Here is a 25,390-nt window from a genome sequence, read left to right on the forward strand (position 1 = left end):
GAAATATTAAATATTACACAACGCAAGGTTTGGTTCTCGGTACCGAGAATAATAATAAGACCGACTGGTCAGTTGTCATTCTCATGTTAACTTTTTTTTAACATGAACACAAAAATATCTGCATATTCACATAGTTATGTCTACTTGATGTGTAGGCCATTGTTGTATTTTGAATAATGATGTATACAATGTAATGAGTTAATTTTATGATGTACAGTTCTGTTTTTTTTGCCAGTCTAAAATTTGACTGGCTGATGTACAGCTAATTGCCTATGAGGGATAATAAAGATAATCTATTCTACTTTAAGCTATCAGTGATCGTCTACGACAACACATGACATCAGTCTCGACTCCTGAAGAAAAGAAGATTCCCGACACCAATTGTGACACTACAGAACTTTACTTGAACGTGATCCAAGTTCATTGTTTATACAGTGTATATTTACAAGATGTGAAATAAGGGCGGGAGGAAAAACACAACACGAGATATACAACTGAGGTATTCGCTAAAAGCAAGTACGGGTATGTCGTCATCATTTACTAGTAAATATCAATTATGATCCACGATTAAAGACGCAGTGTCCTCTGCTTAAAAAACATTTTATATCACAACATGAGGTAGGAGAACAGTGTCTCGTTTCATGCAAAAAAAACAAACGTCTCAATCACACTGTATCGTTGTTGGCAACATGGTATGCAATGGTCATACATAGACACTCACTGCCATACAGGTTTCTGAAGAATTAAAAAAAAGCCATAAAAAGATAAATCATAGTTTAAAGAAGAAATGTTGTCAGGTGTAGCCTAATAACTCTAAACTGAAAACATGGCATGTTTATCCCAGGCACACATAATATTAAGAACCATTTTGTGAAATCATTAACAAGATGGGACCTAGCTAGGACAAGGTGTAATGTCCAGGTCCCACGCTTGTAGATAAGGGTGTTTGTAAATAAAAATTCAACTACAAAGCATAATTGGAAACAATTGATCTGGCATTATATCGCCCATCCAAAATAACTTGTTGCCATTGTTAAAGAGCGCCACTTCTACACTTCATCGCCTTCTTCATTAAAAAGGGAAAGTTGAGCCATTGTATATATCTCAAAATAAAAAATTACAAAATTTAAATTAAAGAATCGCTGAACTATCATTTTATGTCTGAGAACAATCCATTGGGGATGCATGTAAAATATATATAAAATGGAAACGATAGTTACTGTTTAGCTGTGCTTCTGAAGCAAGGCCAGGACCAAGCCTAATGGTAATGGTCTAGTTAGTAGTGAGTTGGGTAAAATGCACCCCTCTAAAAACATTTTTCATTTGATTTTAAACTCTGTACAAAGCACATCCATCTTAGGTTCTGTCCTAAATGGCACCCCATTCCCTATATAGTGCACTACTTTTGACCAGGGCCCATAGGGAACAAAAAGTTGCTTACGGGGTAGGGAACAGGGTGCCTTTTGGGACACAACATTAGTTCTCATAACAATGCGAATGCAAGAGGGCCCAGCCCGCTGTGTTACATAGTATTTTTGACTTCTTTTAATCCATTGTGTCTATCATATCATTATTATGACATTTAACTAAAGTCAATATAGAGCGCCCTCTTGTATATAAAATTTCATTTACACCGACAGAAAATAAAATACAGAAATACATTAGATACCCCAGAACGATTGTTAAAAAACTAAATGCAGTAGACTGTAGAGATAGGTAATTATGGTGATGATAACTGAATACTGATTTATCTTGTGACGTCAACACAATGCAGTTAAAGACTCTATACCCCGAAGAAGACAATTGTCTCTGTGTGTTAGACAAAAATGAGGACAACCACAGTGCTACTTGAGAATAAGGCTCTCGCTTTTTCATAGCTACTGTGCTTCGGTCACTTTCAAATCGATGGCATAGAGTCAGTCAGACACAAACTCGACACACACACTTCTCTCTCTCATCTTTGCAGAATCTCATGAGGCTACATTTGTATGGTATGATTAGGTAGTTGGATTTTAGTTCTATTTAGCCATCTTCTAAAGCCAGAAGTATATTTCAACGGTCAAACTAGCTCAGATGCCCTCAGCCATTGCGTCTCCTTGCTAGTAGTGAGACAGGTCAACAACTTGTACGTTGGAGACACTGGTGGCATCCCAAATGGCAACATATTCCCTATATAGTGCACTACAAAACAGGAATAGGGTGCCATTTAGGACAGGCTCTTTTTATTTATTTTTTACAAAAACATTGAGTGGCCCAGTGAGAAGTAAGAAATCATTCACCTAACAACTTGTTATATGCCAACTTTAGTTTTGTTTGTTTTCAGTTTCTTTTTTTCTCTTTAAACAAATGTTCGGTGCATTTTCAAATTGTCTGGGTTGAGGGTTTAGCGTACAAAAAGGGAAGGTATTAAGGGAGAAAGATTATACATCATTATTACACAGTCTATCAAGGTGAAATCATCCACAAAAGAAACTAAATGAAAGCAATCAGTTCTGGGGAAGTGCTGTAACAATGCTCTTTCTTTCCTATTCAACTCTGACCTCTGTCCTGTGTCAGGTGGTCACATCTGAACACCATGCATTTCAACTCCCAACAGCAAGATTACATCCTTTAAAAAGGTGCAATATGATATCATGGTACACAGCAGAGCGACAACAAATTCAAATCTGCCACTATTGGTTAGTCCCCATGTAGGCATGGTCCTTTTTTTATTTTTAAGAGCCAAGTGTCAATCTTGAATTAGGTTGTTGATAATGTGTGAACAGGAAGTCACTCCGCTGTGTATTGTCCCTTTAACAGGGTAAACAACAAGTTAAGTGAATCTTTGAAGAATTCAGAGTTAACAAAAACATCAGGGCTGTTTAGAGCTTCGGGCCTGGCCTAGTTAATATTATAATAACCTTTAAAAGATCATCCCATAACAACACAGTAAATATATTAAATGACTAATGTATGTACAAAGTGAATATAAATCTTTAGTTAATACATTAAATATATTTTTATTTATTTATTGTTTACAATTTCCAAGAAAGGTTTATATGGAACAATGGTCGGTAGAGAGCATACATTTGCAGTATGGATTGGATTTTTCTGCATGCGAGTGAACTTCACGTCACACACCAAGGGTGTTAGTTTCATCGTTGTCGTTTTTCTCCTCGTGAAAATAACTTTTTGTAGCTTAGTTGAAACTCGATTACAAAATAAGACCTACTATACTTTAGTACTCTGGCAGAGCATTGAGTATGTTGTAGGGAATTCTCTTTAGAGATCTGCATTGAATGGTTGAGCACAGTGGAATGTCTATCAACTTGCATGTAAAGCAGGTGCATAAAAAAGCAGCTTGTAGTTAAAGCCAAGGCCAAAACCTCTTTTAAACAACTATTTACACGCTGCCTGGCTCTGCCTGGAGGCAATAAAAGAAACTGTCTGGCAACTAGACAAAACCCCAGTTCTGTGTGTACGTTTGTGGGAGGGAGAGATGGCGATGTGTGTGTGGGGCAGAGAGAGGGGCTCCTGTACCAGCTCCCCGGGGGCAGGAGAGAGATAGGCCCCAGACTATAGAAACTGCCCCAATTCTGACAGGACAAAAGAGGCTCCTCTCTCCTCCTCATCACCCGCACCCGGCCCACCCATCTCGAGAGAGAGAGAGAGAGAGAGAGAGAGAGAGAGAGCATCAGCCCCCTGCACTACCTCAATCCCCTTTCTCTCTCTCACTCCTCTCTTCCCCCGCCTCCATTTCTCTCCGCTTGACTGAACCTCCGTCCCTGCATCCTGGTGTTTCCCTCCTCCCTCTCAGGATCTGTTTGTTTAGTGAGTTGGAATAACGCGGAGGAAGCAGGGGCCTGGATCCAAGGCAGCAGCCAGCCCACACCACACTCTGTCAATCTGCACTAATTTCATTCACCTGTGACCCACATTCCACCAAGCAGACAGCTAGGTTCTGCTGCTCTCACGAGAAGGAGAGATGAGGATGGCAAACACACCAACTGCTGCCAACAGGGAAATCAAAACTAAAAACAGGACAAACTGCAGATTTCTACAAGGAAATTTGGTGTGTGTGTGTGTGTGTGAGTGACATGTCCTATTAAAACAGACCGAGCCAGACTAGTTCAGGGGTTTGTTGTTGTTCCAGACCACAAAAACCTAAGCAGTCCTCAGAGTCACATCACTCATGTCTTTACATCTTAATATCACTTCAGCATTTTCAGTAGGCTTAACAATGACGACTGCAAATGCTCTGTACAATAACGTTTTCCTATACCTTTGTTTTACACATTTAGAACTTTTGTCTTTCAACTTCTCTTCTTACCAAGAATAAGAGTACAAAAACAAACAAAGGTGAAATGAGAATGTCTGTCAATGCAGTCTACTGCTGTGTGTGGCTGGTAGCTGGTCCAGAATGGCTGGGCTGGGTGTATGTACAAAGATTGAGAGCACCCACACGGGCACCATCTTGGCTCCAGTTGGCGTGCAAGGTAGTAGTAGAAAGAGCGACTGAGCGCTAGTGTAACCACAGTTCAGAACAGAGTCGAGTGGTGCAGGAGAGAACTGTCTTTCTGTCTGACTGACTTCCCGGTCTCTATGGGGGTGACAAAACATCAAGTCCAAGGAAGGAGGGAGGGATGGAGGAAAGGGTCCTAAAAACATCCAACTCCTATCGCTCTGCCAAGCAGTCATTAGTTTGTTCAGTAAAACTATAAATTAAAACAAACATATACTTCCCAAAATGTAAATACTGTTTAAGGATAGGGAGTGTGAGGAGGAATAAAAAACAAACATAAAACTCATTTCATGTGATGTTAAATAAAAACCAACGGGAGTTCCTTTTCCAAAGAAGTAAAGACGAGGGAGGGACCAGGAAGGAAGGGGGTGAGACAGAGCAGAGAAGCAGCATTGGGAGACAGAGTACTCTGTCTGTCTGTCTGTCTGTCTAGGGCTGCCGTCTCTGCCAGCAGGAGGTGAGGGATGAGGGAGTGAGTTGGTGGAACAAAACAAAGGGGGGGGGGGTTGAGAGACAAATGGAAAAGGGGAGTTTCGTGAGGGGCTACTTCTGAGCGTGGCCGTTCTGCTGCTCGAGGCCTGCGATGTGTCCCTCTTTGTGGGGTGCTTGTGTGGAGGGGGCGGGGTTTGAAGAGGGGCTCCCTGTAGCAATTGTGGTGGCCGAGGAAGACGAGGAAGAGGCCGTCTGGTCCATCTGGTGTTTGAGCTGAGAGATGATTCTCTCCAGCTTCTCCCGGGCGTCCCGCTCCCTCTTCAACTCCTCCTGGAGCTCCTCCCTGTCAGCCTCCGCACCATCCAACCTCCCACGCAGCTCTGCCAGCTAAAGAGGAGGAGGAAGGGAGGACGTAAGAAGTAAGAGAGATGAGGTCAGGTTAGTCTGAACTGTCTGAACAGCACACAGACACTCACACACTTGGACACACACACAGAAACACACAGCCAGACAGTCTGAGCCAGACACCAAGGCTGAAGGAGACAGCAGGACAGGAGGGGGGTGTGTGTGTGTGTGTGTGTTACATTCCTCCCTGAGCTGAGCCCAGCAGCACTATCTGAAAATAAAGCTCTGTACTGGAAACCCAAACAAAGACCCAGTGTCCTCTACACACCACTACAGTGTCAAACAGATATGAGTATATTTTCCCAGAATGACTAAGTGTTGTGTTGTCGGAGGTCAAGCAGGATGTGGTGGTGTGTGTATGTGTGTATCTCCAGTGCCTACCTGATTGGCGTAGTGTGCCTCCTGGTGCGTGTGTATGCTGTTGTCACACACACAGCTCTGCTGTCGCAGCTGTTCCAGCCTGTGCTCCAACTCCCTCTGTTCCTCCCTCACCTGCCCCAGTTTCTGAGTGTGCTCAGTGTGGACTGCCTCCAGTTCACTCTGCAGCTCACGCTGCTCTGCAGACAACTGCTGCAGCCTGGCCGCCTCGCCTCCACGCAGCGCCTCCAACTCCTAGAGACAGAGGGGGGCATGGTCAGTTACATAGTTCTAAATTACACTATATTACACAGAGACAGAGGGAGCGAGAGACAGACACAGAAAGAGAGAGATACAGGGGATGGTACATTCCCCATAAGCAGTTCAGGTCATTGAGGTGTACAAGGACATACTAAATGCTTTTGAAATGCTGTCCTATACCTGATGCGTGATTTCTTTAAATTCAACATGTTGAATTCAATGAATTGAAGGGACTCAATATTTTCAAGACAACCTAACATCTTGGTCTACCAAGCCCTCTTGTTGATTGAATCAGGAGTGTTAGTGCTGGGCAGGAACTAAGAAGACCTGAGGAGTCCCTGATGAACAGATTGAGAAATATTGTTTTATGCTATTGACTCCCTGGCTAAATCTGTTTCTATGGGTGGAGTAGACAACCTCTAGTTGTCTCACTGTGTCTTGTGTCTCACCATCTCTAGATGCAGTTGTTTGTGCAGGGTGGAGTGCAGTTTCTCCTGCTGTCTGCTGTACATCTGAACGATCTCCACTACGATCCTGTCCTTGTCGTCCTCACAGCCTGAAGACAGAACATCTTTACTCCCCAGCGCCGCTACCGATGACGCTACCGCCGCAGCTCCCACTACAGCAGAATAACTCTTGTTGCCGGGGCTGGTCTCCATGGAAACTGGCTGCTGGCGCTCCCGGTCGGCAGCGGAAACGACGCGCTGCTGAGACTTGGTCTCGTCAACTACAGGAGAGGCGTGGAGATCTGAGGAGGAAGAAGGAGAAGAAGAAGAGAGGGAAGTTGAGAAATGGAAGCCGTACAAAGTCTCATCCACCTACACAGCATAGCCAACCCACACACATGCATGTGCAACGCAGATATATGGACAAATACACACATCCTCCCACACAGCTGGAGAAGAACCATTCACCTAACAACCCGACACCACATATTCACCCACACAAATGGTCCCCTCATACACACGCACTTCTAGGGCTGAACCCCCAATGGCAGCCCTATTCACTTTATAGTGCACTACTTTTGACCAATAGACTTTTGGCCCACAGAGCTCTGGTCAAAAGTAGTGCTCTATAGGGAATAGGGTGACATTTGGGACACGACCTGGGACTTTTATGCACTAATTTACGACCTGTGTGACAGGAGGGTGCAGCAGCATGGCTGATTCATCCGTGTGTGTGTGTGTGGTACTGACCCATAGCAGTGTCGCCGTGGCCGTGGGTCAGTCTCCTGCTGTAGTGGTGTTTGAGCAGCACCCCCAGTACCTCAGGGCTGACCTCCGGCTGACCCCTCAGAGACACGTTAGGAGCCACCATCTTATCATATGTATACAGGAAGTGACTAGGGAGAGAAAGAAAGAGAGTAGACTTCATCAAATATATACAGGTAGAGTTACACATGCTCACCGTTATTCTACGTATACCACTTGTGCATTTTTGGCATCCAAGTTGCACTAAAATGGATATACTATATTCTAAACGCGCCGCTTCTTAACGCGCCGCTTCTTAACGCGCCGCTTCTTAACGCGCCGCTTCTTAACGCGCCGCTTCTTAACAAGCCACTTCTTAACAAGCCGCTTCTTAACACGGAAGTCATCCGCACCAATGTGTCAGAGAAAACACTGTTCAACCGATGACTGAAGTCAGCTTGCAGGCGACCGGCCCAAGGAGGCTAGAGCGTGATCAGCTCCCCGGCCAAACCCTTCCCTAACCCGGACGGCGCTGAGCCAAATTGTGCTCCGTCCTATGAGGCTCCCGGCCACGGCCCCAGGACTCAGCACTGCAGTGCCTTAGCCCACTACGGCACTCGGTAGGCCCAAAACTATTTGAATTTTAGCAACCACGAAATGGCAGATCAACTTCTGCATAGTGCACACCTTTAATATGGGGCAAGTTTTCACAGGCTAGCGAGACTCCCTGGTGTTCTAGAAAACACTCGGTTCTAAAGTTGCACTTCAGTAACGACCACTGTAAAAACCACCGAATGCGGGGAAACCAGCTTTGGTCTGGTCGGGTCTGAAGTCTAAGGCAGACATGTCCTGTCGAGCGGTCAGTTGTAATCCCATAGTCTAGCCTGTCTGTTTCCTCCCTGTGGTCACATGCTGCCATGCCTCCTATAATGCAGCTAGTCTCCACATGAATCTGGAACCGATTACTGATCAGAAGAACACAAAAGGTCACGCTGGCACGGGCCCACGGTCGGGTTAACTAGAGACAGGGTAAAGAGGCAGAGCGGGGTTTCAGCGCTGCTCTAGTAACGCTCCCCGAGAGGACGCTGGGAAAGTTACTTGGAATGGATTCTCAAGGGCCAGGTCTTCCCAGGAGGAAGACTGTAGCTAGCCAGTCCCCAGGACTCTTGGAAGATTAGCCTCCATTGTGGGCTAAAATATATGAAAATAGGAAAACAAAAGTACCTGGGATGGACCATGGCAGGGTGGCCAGGCTCTTCCTTAATGTGGGGGAACAGGCGGTTGAACACCAGAGTAGCCTGGGCTTTAGCCTGTAAACAACATAATACATTAATACACGTTAAGATACTGTAGATTAAAAAAAAAACTAAAATCAAAGATAAAAACCAAAAAGGTTTATTAATTATCATAAAAAACCTATGTGAATGTCAATGTTTGTAGCTATAATTGTGTGTGCATGTTTGAGAAGATTGTGATAAAAACACATGGATTTTTCAATGGCTGTGTGTGTTTAGGGGAGGGTGAGAGGAGAGAAGGAGAGAGAGCATGGCGTGCTTTTTCAAATAGGAGTGTGTTTTAGGGGCTGACCCCAGTTTGTGTGGGGTTACGTGGTAAGGGGGGTTGGGTTAGGGTCGTATGGGATTCGAGGAAGGTTGGGGGGGGGGGGGGGGGTGAGTGTAGTCGATTCAATGTTACATCGTCAGCAGTACACCGCTTCCTGTGTGTGTGTGTGTGTACCTTGGTTGCTGCATCGCTGTCGGCCAGTTTACTGTTAGGAGAAACCAGAGGCTCGGGAGGACGCGATCTCCTCACCTGGGTGTCCCTATCCTCATCTTCCATCTTCCAGAGAGCGAGAGAGAGAGAGAGAGAGAGAGAGAGAGAGAGAGGAGGGTTAGACACTGGAGAGAGAGCGAGACGGGCCTCTGTGTTATGGCGCAGATTAGCCAGAGACTTCCACTCTCTTCAAGATGTTATTTTCCAGGACTTTTCAATTATTTTTTTGGGGGGGGGGGGGGGGGGGGGACAGCATTGACTGCACACACAGGCATCAGTTGTTTTATGTATGGGGCTGCAACAAAAATGTCTGCCACTCCCATCCACGCAGTCCAATCTCGCTCTGCTGAAGCTGCTGCCGGTTGTGTGCGTGTGTGTTTTTATCCAGGTCACTCTCAGCAAGAGGCCATGAGCTAATGTGTTAATGCTCATCGCAGACAGACAGGGCTGACACACACACAGTACTAATGCAACAGGACGGTTCACAGCTCAATAACATTTCTAACACGCAGTTAAGGGAAGGAGGGATGAAGAGCGTGAGAGGTGTATGTGTGTTAGAGGTCGACCGATTAATCGGAATGGCCGATTAATTAGGGCCGATTTCAAGTTTTCATAACAATCGGAAATCTGTATTTTTGGGCGCCGATTTAAAAGAAATATATATATTTTTATACCTTTATTTAACTAGGCAGGTCAGTTAATTAAGAACACATTCTTATTTTCAATGACGGCCTAGGAACGGTGGGTTAACTGCCTCGTTCAGGGGCAGAACGACAGATTTTCACATTGTCAGCTCGGGGGATCCAATCTTGCAACCTTACAGTTAACTAGTCCAACGCAATAACGACCTGCCTCTCTCTCGTTGCACTCCACAAGGAGACTGCATGTTGCGCGAATGCAGTAAGCCAAGGTAAGTTGCTAGCTAGCATTAAACTTAGTTTTGATATCAATCATAAACACTAGTTAACTACACATGGTTGATGATATTATCTAGCTTGTCCTGCGTTGCATATAATCTGACTGAGCATACCCGTATCTAAGTATCTGACTGAGCGGTGGTAGGCAGAAGCAGGCGCGTAAACATTAATTCAAACAGCACTTTCGGGCGTTTTGCCAGCAGCTCTTCGTTGTGCGTCAAGCATTGCGCTGTTTATGACTTCAAGCCTATCAACTCCAGAGATGAGGCTGGTGTAACCGAAGTGAAATGGCCAGCTAGTTAGCACACGCTAATTGTTGTTGTGTTGCTGGTTCGAGCCCAGGGAGGAGCGAGGAGAGGGACGGAAGCTATACTGTTACACTGGCAATACTAAAGTGCCTATAAGAACATCCAATAGTCAAAGGTTCATGAAATACAAATGGTATAGAGGGAAATAGTCCTATAATTCCTATAATAACTACAACCTAAAACTTCTTACCTGGGAATATTGAAGACTCATGTTAAAAGGAACCACCAGCTTTCATATGTTCTCATGTTCTGAAATGTTAGCATTCTTACATGGCACATATTGCACTTTTACTTTCTTCTCCAACACTTTGTTTTTGCATTATTTAAACCACGTTTCATTATTTACTTGAGGCGAAATTGATTTTATTGATGTATTACGTTAAAATAAGTGTTCATTCAGTATTGTTGTAATTGTCATTATTACAAATAAGTAAATAATTAGTATTATCTATATCTATATATATTTTTATTTATTTATTTATTTATTTTTATTTATTTTCGAAAAATATTTTTCAAAAATCGGCCGGTAAATCGGTATCGGCTTTTTTTGTCCAATAAATCGGCATCTTCGTTGAAAAATCATAATCGGTCGACCTCTAATGTGTGTGTTTACGCATTAGGCTTGGCCATGTGTGTGTTTACATGTATATCATTGGTCTGACCCTCCTCAGCAGTGGAAGCCAGTGTGAATATTCCCGAGTGTGTGTATTGGGTGCGCTATCTGTGCCTGAAATTTTTTGCTGTATTTCTCAGAGGCAGTGCACACTGCGAGCGAGAGAGAGTGAGAGAGAAAAGATAAGCAACAACAAATCAGCCAATGCAGTGGTGAGGCAGTCTGTCTCCCTCTCTCTCTCCATTCCTATCTCCCCCTTTTTCTCTCCATCACCTTCATCTCATATTAAACCACACAAACACCAGGGAGAAACAGGGAACCATTAGAAATCTGTACTGATGTGACACATCCGAGAGCACACAGTGTTCTACAGGAGCACCAGAGAGAATACTGTCGGGCTGCATCACGGCCTGGTAAGGCAACTCCACCGCCGCTGACTGCAAGGCTCTACAGAGGGTGGTACGCTCAGCCCAACGCACCATTGGGTGCTCACTGCCTGTACTCCAGGACACAGCTGTAACCCTGTGCATGTGACTAATAAACTAAATTAAACATATACATACACACAAACGGATTATTGCGTGACTCTAGTGTGTGAGCATGTGTGCTTATATACCTATATATACACACACAAGTAGCTATGTGGGAGACCCACAAGCTGCATGACAATGTGGATTAGTATTCTAGGCACAGGAACAGCTTTTCGCTACTGTTATAATCTACCAGCCACAAACACACAAACTGCCAGGGTTCGTATCTCTTCTCCACATCTCATCCACTGCTGAGGAGGGTCAGACCAATGATATACATGTATTCATTAGATGAATGACAGGGGGCGCCGTCCGTCAGTAATGACACTCCCAAGGAACAGCCTCCATAGAAATTGACAGCATTTCAATGTCATTTTTCAAAGACAAAAACACATGCATTTAAGTATTTCTTTGTTGTAGTGTGGACTCTAAAATGTTTTTATATTTTCCATTTTTATTGAGAAATTATTGGCTTCTTTCAGTTCATACGATACTATGTATTTGTCTCTAATGAAATAAAATGTGTATTTAATCTTCTAAAAAACTAAATGTCGATTACTATAATGTCAGCTGGAGAAGTTAACGCATGATCCCATAATAATGTTTTCAACACCACTGAAAAATTTAAGATCAATCTGATGTAAAATACTCCCCAATGAAGCCAGTAAAAAGAAACTGCATTAGAGTCAAGAAGACCAATAGTTAACTCTAAGTACAATGAACCTAGGAACTCGTTCACTCAAGACTGTAAAAAAAACACACCAGGTTCAATGGTGGTCTTTTTGTATTCATCATGCCATGTCCGGTTCAATTGTACACATGTATCACCACTTCATCCATGTTTAATAACATCAACAATGGGTTATCATTTAGTCTCTACCTCATATTATAAGTTCAGCAATGCAGACATGGATGTAGGCAATGAGGAAATGTTCCAAAACACAATTAGTGGGAAAACATTGTTCTCAAAGGCACCTGTGAGTGGTTTCATGTGTCAGGAATTAAAATATCCATTACAAATGAAGAGGGGAGATCTAAAGATGCATCAACTAGCAGGGTTATTTATAGGATTAGGATTATCATCAACTAGCAGGGTTATTTATAGGATTAGGATTATCATCAACTAGCAGGGTTATTTATAGGATTAGGATTATCATCAACTAGCAGGGTTATTTATAGGATTAGGATTATCATCAACTAGCAGGGTTATTTATAGGATTAGGATTATCATCAACTAGCAGGGTTATTTATAGGATTAGGATTATCATCAACTAGCAGGGTTATTTATAGGATTAGGATTATCATCAACTAGCAGGGTTATTTATAGGATTAGGATTATCATCAACTAGCAGGGTTATTTATAGGATTAGGATTATCATCAACTAGCAGGGTTATTTATAGGATTAGGATTATCATCAACTAGCAGGGTTATTTATAGGATTAGGATTATCATCAACTAGCAGGGTTATTTATAGGATTAGGATTATCATCAACTAGCAGGGTTATTTATAGGATTAGGATTATCATCAACTAGCAGGGTTATTTATAGGATTAGGATTATCATCAACTAGCAGGGTTACTAATATGATTATCATCAACTAGCAGGGTTACTAATATGACTAGGATTATCATCAACTAGCAGGGTTACTAATATGACTAGGATTATCATCAGCTAGCAGGGTTACTAATATGATTATCATCAACTAGCAGGGTTACTAATATGACTAGGATTATCATCAGCTAGCAGGGTTACTAATATGATTAGGATTATCATCAACTAGCAGGGTTACTAATATGACCAGGATTATCATCAACTAGCAGGGTTACTAATATGACTAGGATTATCATCAACTAGCAGGGTTACTAATATGATTAGGATTATCATCAACTAGCAGGGTTACTAATATGACTAGGATTATCAACTAGCAGGGCTAATAATATGACTAGGATTATCAACTAGCAGGGTTACTAATATGACTAGGATTGTCATCAACTAGCATTGGTTACTTATATGATTAGGATTATGCCTTTGCTGTTGAACAATAAAAAAAAGTTGCTTTGAAAACCAAAAGAACATGAGAAAAATGCTTGTTTCAATGGCATATTACGTGTTTATCAAATAATTCCTCAATATTTCTAAGGTCCCATTTTGGCTAGGCTACTTTGAAACAAAGTAAGACCAGCTTCATAAAATTACACAAAATCTCCAGGTTTTAAACAATGATGTTCCTGGTTAGGAAAATTCTGACCGATTTTTGTGCGGTGCCGTGCGCAACAGGCAACATCCCGTGCGCAACATCCCCACAGCATGATGCTGCCACCACCATGCTTTCACCCTTGGGATGGTGCCAGGTTTCCTCCTGACGTGGCACTTGGCATTCAGGCCAAAGAGTTCAAGCTTGGTTTCATGCACTGTCAACTGTGGGAGCTGTATATAGACAGGTGCGCGCCTTTCCAAAGCATGTCCAATCAATTGAATTTATCACAGGTGAACTCCCAAGTTGTAGAAACATCAAGGACGATCAATGGATACAGGATGCACCTGCGCTCAATTTCGAGTCTCATGGAAAAAGGGTATGTAATAGGTGGGGGTTTGAATAAATAAAACATGTCTACAATCCTGTTTTCCTTTTGACGTTATGGGGTATTGTGTGTAGATTGATGAGGGGAAAAAATATTTGAATCCATTTTAGGAAAAGACAGACAGACAGACAGACATTCAAAACATTAAAAGTTTCCTGATCTTTCTTATATCTCTCAGATATACGTCAGGAAAAAAGGTATTTTAGATTTTTGGGGGGGGATATCTGTTGTTCCATGTAGTGAATATGTTATTCAATGCATTTGCATTGGCTAATAGCAGTAATGCCAAATTCATTCTTTCACCCAATAATAATAATAATAATTATTATTATTATTATTATTTTTATATTTAAGGAGTCTTAAAATTCTAAATCAAATAGCTAAATGATCATTGGCATGACCATCTTAACAATTCCATATGTTACCCTAGAACCCCCCTCCCCCGGATTAGACAGGGTTTAGACTCTAGACGGTTAAGAAGGGGCCAGGAAAAGACAGAGGAGCTGGTCTCTACAAGGAAGTAAAACTCTGTTTGGGTTAGCATTCTCCCTCTCCCAGACAGAGAACAAGGGAGAAAAAGACACAGCAGTCAGTGGGTCCGCCCTGTCTGCAGTCTACCACATCCTGTTCCAGAGCTCACTGTTGTTAGAGCAGTATCAGAGTTCACTCTGTGTGTGTGTCTCTCTCCCTCTCTCTCTCACTTGATTCTCTCTGCCCTAAGAAAAACATGCTGAAATAACCCTTGTGACTGTCTGGTTAAACAAACACAGACACACACCTGTTCCTCTGTCTCTTTCCTTCAGACAAACACAGGAAGGAAAAACAAAAGCAGACAGACATACAGATACATATCAGTCAACACACACACACAGAGAGAGAGATAAGGACAGGTTTGTTCCTGACCAGAGTTGGCTGCTGGCCTGAGGCACATTTTTCAGGCCACATGGGCACTGTCTAGACGCCTGTCATCAGTGGCAGCGTCACACACACTCCGTCTGCCCCTCCCAACCACTCAGTCCAATCTCTCCCTTTTCAGCCATCTCCAGGCTGAAGACTAGTTTCGTCTAGTCTGCAGCCTAGTTTCGTCTAGATAATTAATTACCCAGCTGTCACTGCTTACCTCTGAGCCATCTCAAAAACACACAGAGAGTGAGTGGGAGGACAGGATGATGACACACTTCACAGTAAGCACACCAGTGTACACAAACGTAAACAAACAGTAAAGGGACATAGACAGACGGACAGGACAGGCACCAGGGGATATTGCTTTGGGAGTACAGTAGTATTTCTCTAATGGATGTACAAACAGAGGAATTGATTCCTGTCAGTCAGAATCCCATCTGATGATGAATCTGTCATGTTGTTGTGATGAAAGGAGAGAAGCAGAGGGCATGCAACAAGCAAGTAACACACACACACTCAGCCATCCATGAGTCATCAGGCTACAGAGCTACAGGAAGCAGAGCAGTGACAGGGAGGAAGTGACCCAAGTGAAGAGGCTGGGAGTTGTGTGTGTGTGGACAGATGGCCCTGACCCTCTGCCCATGGGTACCATAGCCTGTGTGTCACAGGAACCCTGATGATGCCACTACACAGAGTGTCACTCCCTCGAGCATGCTGATAATGGCCCCACGTCATACCTTCACAGTCCAGTAGCAACAAAGTAACGTACATTAGGGATGTGACAGATGGAAAAAATTCTGAATGTTTAAACAAAACACAAAAAAAGACTGGTTCTCCACTTCGTTCATGTCTTGCCTTTCTCTGCCATTTCTCCAACTTAACGACAATGACGTAGTGGACGCCTTGCACATCAACTCCTATTTCTGAGTTTCAAGATTAGTTGCCGTACTTCCAAGAACACAAATACCTGCATCTTTCATAGCGAGCTAGAGAGGATCAACCACCAGGCAGAGTCAGTGCACTTGGCCTATCTATCGGCAATCAAAAGATGCATCTCGCAATGGAATGCTGTATCTCGCAATTTCGTGGCTTGCAAGGTCTCCCAACTTCAGTCAAGCCTATCGTCAATTAATAAACTAGGATACTGAGATGAGTGAGATGCAACACAACGCTCTCACACAGCATCTCCGCACAGGTTCGCTTCAGGCTGTTCACAGCATGGTAGCCAGGGCACCAAAATAGTGGAGAAGTTGAGCCTCTAACTTCAACACTCTAAATTGTTGCAGAAATTGAACCACTACACTGTTTACTTTCTGCATCGACGTCAAAATATTTATTTTCTTCGTCTTAACGTTAAGGATCCGTTTAAACGTTCAAACCCCCAACGTGCCCAAACTATACAGGATTGAACCCCCCTCATGTCCATGGATGACACACATGCTGTGTGTGTAGTGTCTCAGTGATGTGCAATAGGCAGTGTGTGTACTATCCATTTATGACAACAGATACAACAGTACTGTATATTCTCCTAAAGGCTGTGTTTTCCTCAGCTACCTCACGTCTAGAGGCCTGACTGTCAGCACCCAGTTGGGTAAGGAGGGAAAACAGTTCTATTCTGGGAGCCCAAAAGGTTGGAGGAGGAGATTCTCCTGAGGTTCCTAATGACAAGAGAGGACACTGTGTAAGTGCAGCTAGCTCGCAGAAGATCCTCCGCCTCTATCGCCTCTGCTTCCAGGCTTCCTCGTGTTTTTTTCCAATAAGCCATAGTGATGAACGAGACTTTGTAGTAAGGTAATGCGAGACTGTTGCTACTGTAACTAGCAAGCTTCAAATTCAAACACATTGGCAGCCATGTTGACATGGGAGCTACCAACCAAAATGAGGACAAACTTGCTTTCATTAAAACAAGGGACATGAGAGCAACCAGCTACCACCACGCATACCATTAACACACACCATTACACACACAGACAGTGTGAATACCTAATCACACACCACCATGGGTGGGTGCGTCCCACATAGCACCCTATTTAGAGCCTAAAACAAACTTTTTGGTCCACCAGCCACTGTGGCAGGTAGACAACAAGAAACAAAAAAACAGCCACAGATGTTTTACCAGACAAATTATTTTGTCATAATTACTTTTTGTTTTACATGAATGAGCATGCTTTGTAATGTTTGTTAAACAATAAATGTATTACTAGTAAGAAGTGATGTGGTATATTGATACATTTTATTTCCTTTTTTTTGTAACCAGAGTATCACTGACCAGACAAAAAAAATTATTCAGCTGTCACTTTAAGGGCGGGAGGTTACCTTGGCAACGAGGGCAGGGCACTCAAACTCTCAAGTCTTGTGACAGTGTGCCTATGGGGTAGAGAATTTGACCAGTAGCCGATGCATCTTTGCTAGCAGTTGAAGCAAACTCAAACATTGGAAGACAACCTTTCTTGTAAATAGCCAAGACACAAGGATAAAGTTTCACTTTAGTACTTTTGAGAAAATTACACTAACTTTCATGCCTGTGCACAGCGCTTCTAAAAATGAATCGTCAGCCAAATCACAGTGCGCACAGCTCCCCAGCCAGGCAGTGTGGCTGTGTGGGATATAAACAGTTGAAGTCGGAAGTTTATATACACATTAGCAAAATACATTTAAACTCAGTTTTTCACAATTCCTGATATTTAATCCTAGTAAAAATGCTCTGTCTTAGGTCAGTTAGGATCACCACTTTATTTTAAGAATGTGAAATGTCAGAATAATAGTAGAGAGATTTATTTCAGGTTTTATTTCTTTCATCACATTCCCAGTGGGTCAGAATTTTACTTACACTCAATTAGTATTTGGTAGCATTTGCCACAACTTTGGAGGTATGCTTGGGGTCATTGTCCATTTGGAAGACCCATTTGCGACCAAGCTTTAACTTCCTGACTGATGTCTTCAGATGTTGCTTCAATATATCCACAATTATCCTTTCTCATGATGCCATCTATTTTGTGAAGTGCACCAGTCCCTCCTGCAGCAAAGCACCCCCACAACATGATGCTGCCACCCCTGTGCTTCACGGTTGGGATGATGTTCTTCGGCTTGCAAGCCTCCCCCTTTTTCCTCCAAACACAACAATGGTCATTATGGCCAAACAGTTCTATTTTGTTTCATCAGACCAGAGGACATTTCTCTAAAAAGTACAATCTTTGTCCCCATGTGCAGTTGCAAACTGTAGTCTGGCTTTTTTATGGCGGTTTTGGAGCAATGTCTTCGTCCTTGCTGAGCGGCCTTTCAGGTTATGTCGATCTAGGACCCGTTTTACTGTGAATATAGATACTTTTGTACCTGTTTCCTCCAGCATCTTCACAAGGTCCTTTGCTGTTCTTCTGGGATTGATTTGCACTTTTCGCACCAAAGTATGTTCATCTCTAGGAGACAGAACGCTTCTCCTCCCTGAGCGGTATGACAGCTGCGTGGTCCCATGGTGTTTATACTTGAGTACGATTGTTTGTACAGATGAATGTGGTACATTCAAGCGTTTGGAAATTGCTACCAAGGATGAACCAGACCTGTGGAGGTCTCCAATTTTTTTTCTGATGTCTTGGCTGATATCTTCTGATTTTCCCATGATGTCAAGCAAAGAGGCACTGAGTTTGAAGGCAGGCCTTGAAATACATCCACAGGTACACCTGCAATTGACTCAAATTATGTCAATTAGCCCATCAGAAGCTTCTAAAGCCATGACATCATTTTCTGGAATCTTCCAAGCGGTTTAAAGGCACAGTCAACTTAGTGTATGTAAACTTCTGACCCACTGGAATTGTGATACAGTGAATTATAAGTGAAATAATCTGCCTGTAAACAATTGTTAGAAAAATTACTTGTGTTCTGCACAAAGTAGATGTCCTAACCGACTTGTCAAAACTATAGTTTGTTAACAAGACATTTGTGGAGTGGTTGAAAAACGAGTTGTAATGACTCCAACCTAAGTGTATGTAAACTTCCAACTTCAGCTGTATTATAGGATTAATAGTTCTGTGAGATTAGCCACCAGCGATGAAACAAAATGACAGAAACACTTTGAAAACAGCTACTGCTTCATTCATTTCGCTAGAATTTGTGCTCATACGTGACTGCGAATGAAATGCTTGCGCTGTGGAGCCCTGACCACGCACCAACGTGGCTGGTGAAATAGACATATTACCTGCCAATTCCAGAATCTACCGACATTTGGCAGGTCGCGGGTGTTAATTTTAGACCCTGACCCCATTCCCTTCATAGTGCTCTACTTTTCACCAGACCCTAATGGGCACTGGTCAAAAGTAGTGCACTATAAAAGGCATCATTTATTTAGGATGCACGTCATCGCTTCCCCATGGAAATGACAGCCATTACAGAACCTGCTGCAGATATAGAAGTAGTAAAGGGGAGCGAAGAGGATTCCTTTAATGGAATACGGTCTTTTCCCTCTTCCCACGTTTGCATCATGCATAATGGAGAGATAGATGGTGGAAGGAGAGAAGGATGGAGAAAAGAGATGTACAGAGACTAGAGAATGTGCAGTTTTAATATGTTCGTGTGTGTGTGTGTACATACACACATCCCTCTGGTTGCTCTGGGAGACTAGACACTGGGCAGTTAATCTTCTCATTGACCAATGTATTTATGTACTACTAGCACTAAAAGGCACCCTATTCTCTATATAGTGCACTACTTTTTGATCGAGGCTCATAAGGCTGTATATAGAAAAATAGGGTGCCATTTGGGACACAACCCTGGTTCCATGCTAACAACCTCGTCTCCATGTTCTCCTCTCGATCCTCCCGCCTTCCTCTGTTGTTGGAGCCAGCTCTGTCTATCTGTCGACTTTAGGTAGTGAGACAAGGGAACAGGCGTGTTTGTGTGTGTTTAGTCTGCTGCCTGACTGGCTGGTTGGCTCTGGGCTGGAGTGCGTATGAAGCAAGCTGCAGTTAGAAAACCCCTTCCCCCTCCCCCTGACAGGGCCCCTTACTGCCAGAAACAACAGGGCAGGAGCATAGCTCTATGGAGAGACGTGAAGTTTCCCTAGTAATTCTACAGCGCATTTCCATGCAGGATTTACCTCAGTGTATTACCCAAGCTCTATCGAAACACAATTTCCCTAGTATAACATAAGGGTGTGTACTAGGGGTGTAATGGTACACTTACCGTACCATTCAGACCGTGAACGAATACAATAAAAAAAATTACAAAATTTAACAAATTTAAAAAAAACACTAGGCCAGGCAATAAAACACTAGGTAACAGGCTATGCCTACGCTGCGTTGTAGGCCTAATGCATCGAAGTAAATCTGAGCTGAAAACACATTTCAGGTTATTCCGTTAAAACTAGAGCCTATGCGCACGTCCTATTCAAAACTATAATCTTAATTGGCACATTTCAAACTGTCCTTTTGCGAGGCGCAGCCGAGAACTCGTTCTGTGCGACGGTGAGTGGTGGGGTCGATAAACCAGGAGGATCCTCAAATCAGCATTTAAACCAACAGTTTGGGAAAATGTTGGCTTCCCAGTAGATTAAAACAGTGATGGACAGATTTGTGGATAAAATGTTAACAGCATGTCGCCACGCTCAATGAGAATAGCCTATGCAGCTGCCAATACCTCCAATATGTTGACACATTTACGCTGACATCCCCCCAGTATACCAGAGAAAGACGGAAACGCAAAAAAAAACGTTCTCCCCTCTGCATTCAAGCAGCACTTGGCAGCTGATTCTGACCGGGCCAAAGAAATTAAAGGAGCGATAGGTAGGCGGCTTATATATTTACAGTCTCTGGTTTATAGCCGAGGATATGCGCCCGTTTTCGGTGGTTGAGAATAGAGGGTTTCAGCACATCGTGAAAGTGCTTGAGCCACGTTACAAACTTCCCTCTTGCAGTTTTTATTGAATTGGCCAATGCACTCTGTTGTGTTAGCCCATCACATTACCCCAGAGTGGGAGACATACCGTGCTACAGACACGCAACCTTTATGAGAGTCACGAGTGCACATCTGGCATGGTCAGTGCAATCCTGGATCGCCCCTACCCTGAACCCTAACCTCTAACCTCTACCCTCACCATAACCCTTCCTTAACCATTTTAAATGGCAACTTCAAGGATACCGGATTGCACGGACCCATCCGGCACTGAAGGAAGCAGTGTCATGGTGCGTTCGTAGCCAAGTGGAAAGTGGCAATTTACCACATACAACTGGGAAAAATCCACTTTAACGGCCCTCAAACTGGTAATTACTAGTGGGAAACTCGTCTTTCATCCCGAGCACCCACTTCTCACATGGTGACCTCTGACGTCACCTACTAAGAAAAGGGCCTCCAACAGCATTTTCGGCAGTTAAATGCAACAAAACATTATTTATAAAAAGCAATCTATTAATGTGTTTTTTTAACACTAAAATTTGTTTACAAGCATGATAGCTGTACTTTTTGTTTATGGTTGACGGTTTATTGGCCATTAGCCAATCGGCATTTCTCAATGAGTTCAAAATCACATGAACGCATCCAACTGGTACTTACAACTTCACAACTGGTAAATTCCCACCTCCCACATGGCTACAAACACAGCATCAGAGTGGAAACTTGAGGCACATTATAACAATCCGGTCTCAACAGACAACGCAAGAAACATCGTGACTGTGGAAAATTGTCAATAGCATTTAATTTCCCAGCTGTACCAAAACGTGACCCAAAAACCGCAATACGTACTGAACATGGTTTTGATGAACCATTACACACCTAGTGTATACAATAAAAACATCATTCTTTCCTTAGCTGTGGCTGTTTAGAAATAACGTAGTGACTCTCATTAAACATCTACAACCACAACTGTGAGCAGGTTGTTATTACAGCAGAGGGAAAATAAATAAAAACAGGGGGGAAAAAATAGAAAAAAAAGACTAACACATCCACATGGGGGGGAGGGGGCGAGAGAAAGAGGCCCCTCCCCCCTATGTCCCTCCTGAGAGGGAGACATAGGGAGGAGTCCAGCTCTAGCGTGTGATTGGCTGAACATGAGGGTTGAAACAGGCTGAGTATTTCGTTCAGACAAGGTCTTGTGAGGTTAGTCTCCCCCTGGACAAGGAGAAGAAGAGAGCAGAGGAGCGAGGAGGGGGAGGAAAGAAGAGGGAGAGGAGAGCAGGGTTCATACACATGTTGACAGATGGAATTTCATGACTTTTCCGTGACCAAATTTCCATGATCAACAATTGGCAGCGTCTCTATGTATTTACAAAAAAAGTAAGCGTATTGTGGTAACAACACTGGGAGGCTGCTCTCTGATGCCATGTACCATCTCCTGTCGTTGTTGTTAGTCAACTGTATAACACACACACAGGGTTAACCCTAAGGCTGGAGACCTACTGGGTGTGCAGGCTTTTGATCAAGCCCTGCTCAAACACAAAGACATCAGAGCCAGTTTACGAAGGTCCCGTTGAGCAGCTCATTTCGAAAATGTGGTTTGTTAGAGGGGAACTGTAATAAAAGCTTGCACGCCCATTAGCTCTCCTGAAGGACAGTTGCCCAACCTTGATGTACAGTGCTAGTCAAGGTTTGGACACACCTACTCATTCAAGGGTTTCTTTACTTTACTATTGTCTACATTGTAGAATAATAGTGAAGACTATCAAAACTATGAAATAACACACATGGAATCACGTAGTAACCCAAAAAAAAAAGTGTTAAACAATTCAAAATAGATTTTATATTCTTTGAAGTAGCCACCCTCTGCCTTGATGACAGCTTTGCACACTCTTGTCCGACTGTCTCTCTCTCCTTGAGGAACAGCCTACACATCTCAAACACATGCTAGTGATGCGCACAACCAGATAATGTGTCATTCAGATCCTGGCTGATATGTTGATTTTTATTTGGTTGCTAAAATATTAAAAACTTTGCCTAAATAACTGATATTAACAGAAATTAAATGAATTTCCATTACTTTTCAGATTTGATCATTTTCCAAAACTTTTCCAGGCTTGGAATACACCATTTTAAAATTCCATCACTTTTCCATGCGTTCCATGACCGTACAAACACTGGGAGTATAGTGGGAGACGAGGGGGTAAAGCGGCTTTATAACATACTGCATGAGGGTTTTGCATGCCTGAGCCGTGCGTAGAGCGAAAGAGTCAGAAACAAGAGAGTGGTCTGCTGAGTTATGTAAGCATCAACTTATCGTCTAGTTTCAATGCTTATTTTGCTACGGTCTTCTAATTGGGCCCTCAGGGATGTTGACTGTTTAAAATGTAAAAAATGTGGTGGGGCAGGGCTCCAGACACGAAGTGGGAAAGTCTGTTCTGTTCAAGAAATCTGCAGAGAGTAGAATGCTCTAGTCTAGAATGATTTGGAAGAGACAGACAAGTGACCCCCACTCCTATAATTCCAAAGCCCTCAAATGCCATGAGGTGCCATAGAGATGAGTCCCCTCAGCCAGCTGGCCCTGAAGCTAAGTTCACTAACCACTACCAACCCAATAAAGCCTCAGGACAGCACTCAGAAAACAAAGCAAAATATATCACCTATTGGAAAGACACACAAACAAAAAAAATGGTCGAACCTCCATGCTATTTGGTACACAATAGAAAATTGAGAAAAACATTGACTATGTACAGATTCAATGAGCACAGACTCAATAGAAACAGGCCATCACAGCAGATCTGGCTACCCAGAGAGGACAGGTTGTGCCCACTCTGCCCTCAGAGGTCGAGAGAGAGAGAGCTGCGAGAACTACACAGACTTAGTGGCAATCTTTTTTCTTCCCCAAAATTGATAACAAATCCAAAGATTTTTAAACAAAATCTGAAAAAAACCTTTTTGCCATATTAGTTGCAAATGATGTAGCTCCCTGAATCCTGACACACGGGTAGGGACAACCAGCAGGATGACAAACTACAGTAATAACATTTCTACCTGTGTTTTTCTCACTATTTCATATAGTTTTATTGTCCTCATTCATTTCTTATTGCATTGTCCTGTTAATTGCTACTGAGTATTATCATTTTTCCTATTATCAATCTGCATCCTCATTGATTTGATATGTGTGTATATTTGCTTTGGCAATGTATGTGGTAACACTTTCCATGCCAATAAAGCCAATTGATTAGAGAGCAAGAGCGAGCGCGAGAGAGAGAACTTGAGAGAGCACGTGAGACAGAATGCAGGTCTGGTCTGTGGTAATGAAGTCACTGGTGTGTAAATAGCCAATAGAGGAAGCATAGAGAAGCAGCTGTCTGCTGTCTGAACAGCAGTCGTCGTCGTCGTCTAGGACCTGCCGACACAGACACGCACAGGGAGTGTTGTCTGTCTACCACAGCTGACATGGTGCCAGGGCTAGAACTACAGGGGTGGATTGCTATAGGGCAACATGGCTGGCTCTTCTGGACAACTCTCAGGCACACAGACAGACATGTAAATGTTCCCAGCCTCACACACTATCCTAACAAGTACGTCACAAAGTGTTTTTCCTAATCTGAATGTGTGTATATCAGGACACTGTGTCCCTCCAGACAGTCTAGCAGGTATTTCACAACCAGGCCAAGGAGGAGTCACACACTGGGAATTTCTGCTTTCCTCTAATCAGGGAACAGAGACAAAAACGCCTCCCAACATAGATGACGCCACCTTATCAATCTGTGTGCGTGCGTGTCTGTCCGAGAGGGAAGTACAAGCTGCTTGTCATCCCCGCAGGCTCATTACATCGTTGTTTTAGACGCCAAACACACAAACACTGTAAAGAGCCGCCAGTTATAGTCATCTGTTGTAGCATCTGTCTGTTGTCTCACCAACATCTCGGTTGACACTATCATTACTAGAGAACGACTGATAATTGGTAATCCTAACCCAAAGGGTAACCATAACCTGAAGGTGTTCCAAATGTTTTGTACACTTAGTGTATGTGTATTAAAGAAGGAATAATTTTTTGATATTTGGTTGGAAGTATTTGGTCCCGGATTCCTAGCACACAATGACTACATCTAGCTTGGGACTCTACAAATGTGTTGGATGCATTTGATGTTTTGGTTGCGTTTCTGATTATTTTGTGCCCAATAGAAATGAATGGTAAATAATGTAGTGTGTCATTTTGGAGTCACTGTTACTGTAAATAAGAATAGAATATGTTTCTTAAACATTTACATTAATATGGATGTTACCATGAATACGGTAAGACCTGAATGAATCGTGAACAATGATGAGTGAGAAAGTCACAGACGCTCAAATGCCATACCAAGACATGCTAACCTCACCACTACAATAACAGGGGAGGTTAGCATTTTTTTTGGGGGGGGGGGGGGGGGGGGGGGGGGGGGGGGTATGATATTTATGCCTCAAACTTCCTCACTCATTCTTTATGATTCATTCAAGAAGTTAAATCTGATTTGTATTTTGTTTCCTTGCCATGAGTCTCGCGATACTGGTATCGTCCAGGCCGTAGCGAACAGCCACAAAAAACACACAGCCAAACACACAAACTAACAAAAACATCACAAAATCTCATCATAATATATGCACGAACCGCTGACTGGATAGCATGTGATAGGCTTACCTAACCAGTCAGTGGTAGGCTACATGATACACCATAAGGCACGGGTGTGTGTG

The 25,390-nt window shown here is 43.0% G+C and overlaps 1 protein-coding gene across 1 annotated transcript in view; it reads right to left on the reverse strand.

Annotated features, from left to right (window-relative positions):
- Nucleotides 1–571: 571 nt before the first annotated feature.
- Nucleotides 572–25,390, reverse strand: part of LOC109871768 (ski-like protein) — a 35,972-nt gene continuing 11,153 nt past the window's right edge. Inside the window, exons 3-8 of the mRNA XM_020462759.2 lie at nucleotides 8,884–8,985; nucleotides 8,371–8,456; nucleotides 7,153–7,298; nucleotides 6,406–6,704; nucleotides 5,720–5,950; nucleotides 572–5,320 (exon numbers count right to left, since the gene is read on the reverse strand). Of these exons, the coding sequence (XP_020318348.2) occupies nucleotides 5,045–5,320; nucleotides 5,720–5,950; nucleotides 6,406–6,704; nucleotides 7,153–7,298; nucleotides 8,371–8,456; nucleotides 8,884–8,985 (1,140 nt within the window). The 3' untranslated portion in view covers nucleotides 572–5,044. The remainder of the gene's footprint in view (nucleotides 5,321–5,719; nucleotides 5,951–6,405; nucleotides 6,705–7,152; nucleotides 7,299–8,370; nucleotides 8,457–8,883; nucleotides 8,986–25,390) is intronic.

This window comes from Oncorhynchus kisutch, linkage group LG27 (assembly GCF_002021735.2).
Source record: "Oncorhynchus kisutch isolate 150728-3 linkage group LG27, Okis_V2, whole genome shotgun sequence".
Classification (NCBI taxonomy): domain Eukaryota; kingdom Metazoa; phylum Chordata; class Actinopteri; order Salmoniformes; family Salmonidae; genus Oncorhynchus; species Oncorhynchus kisutch.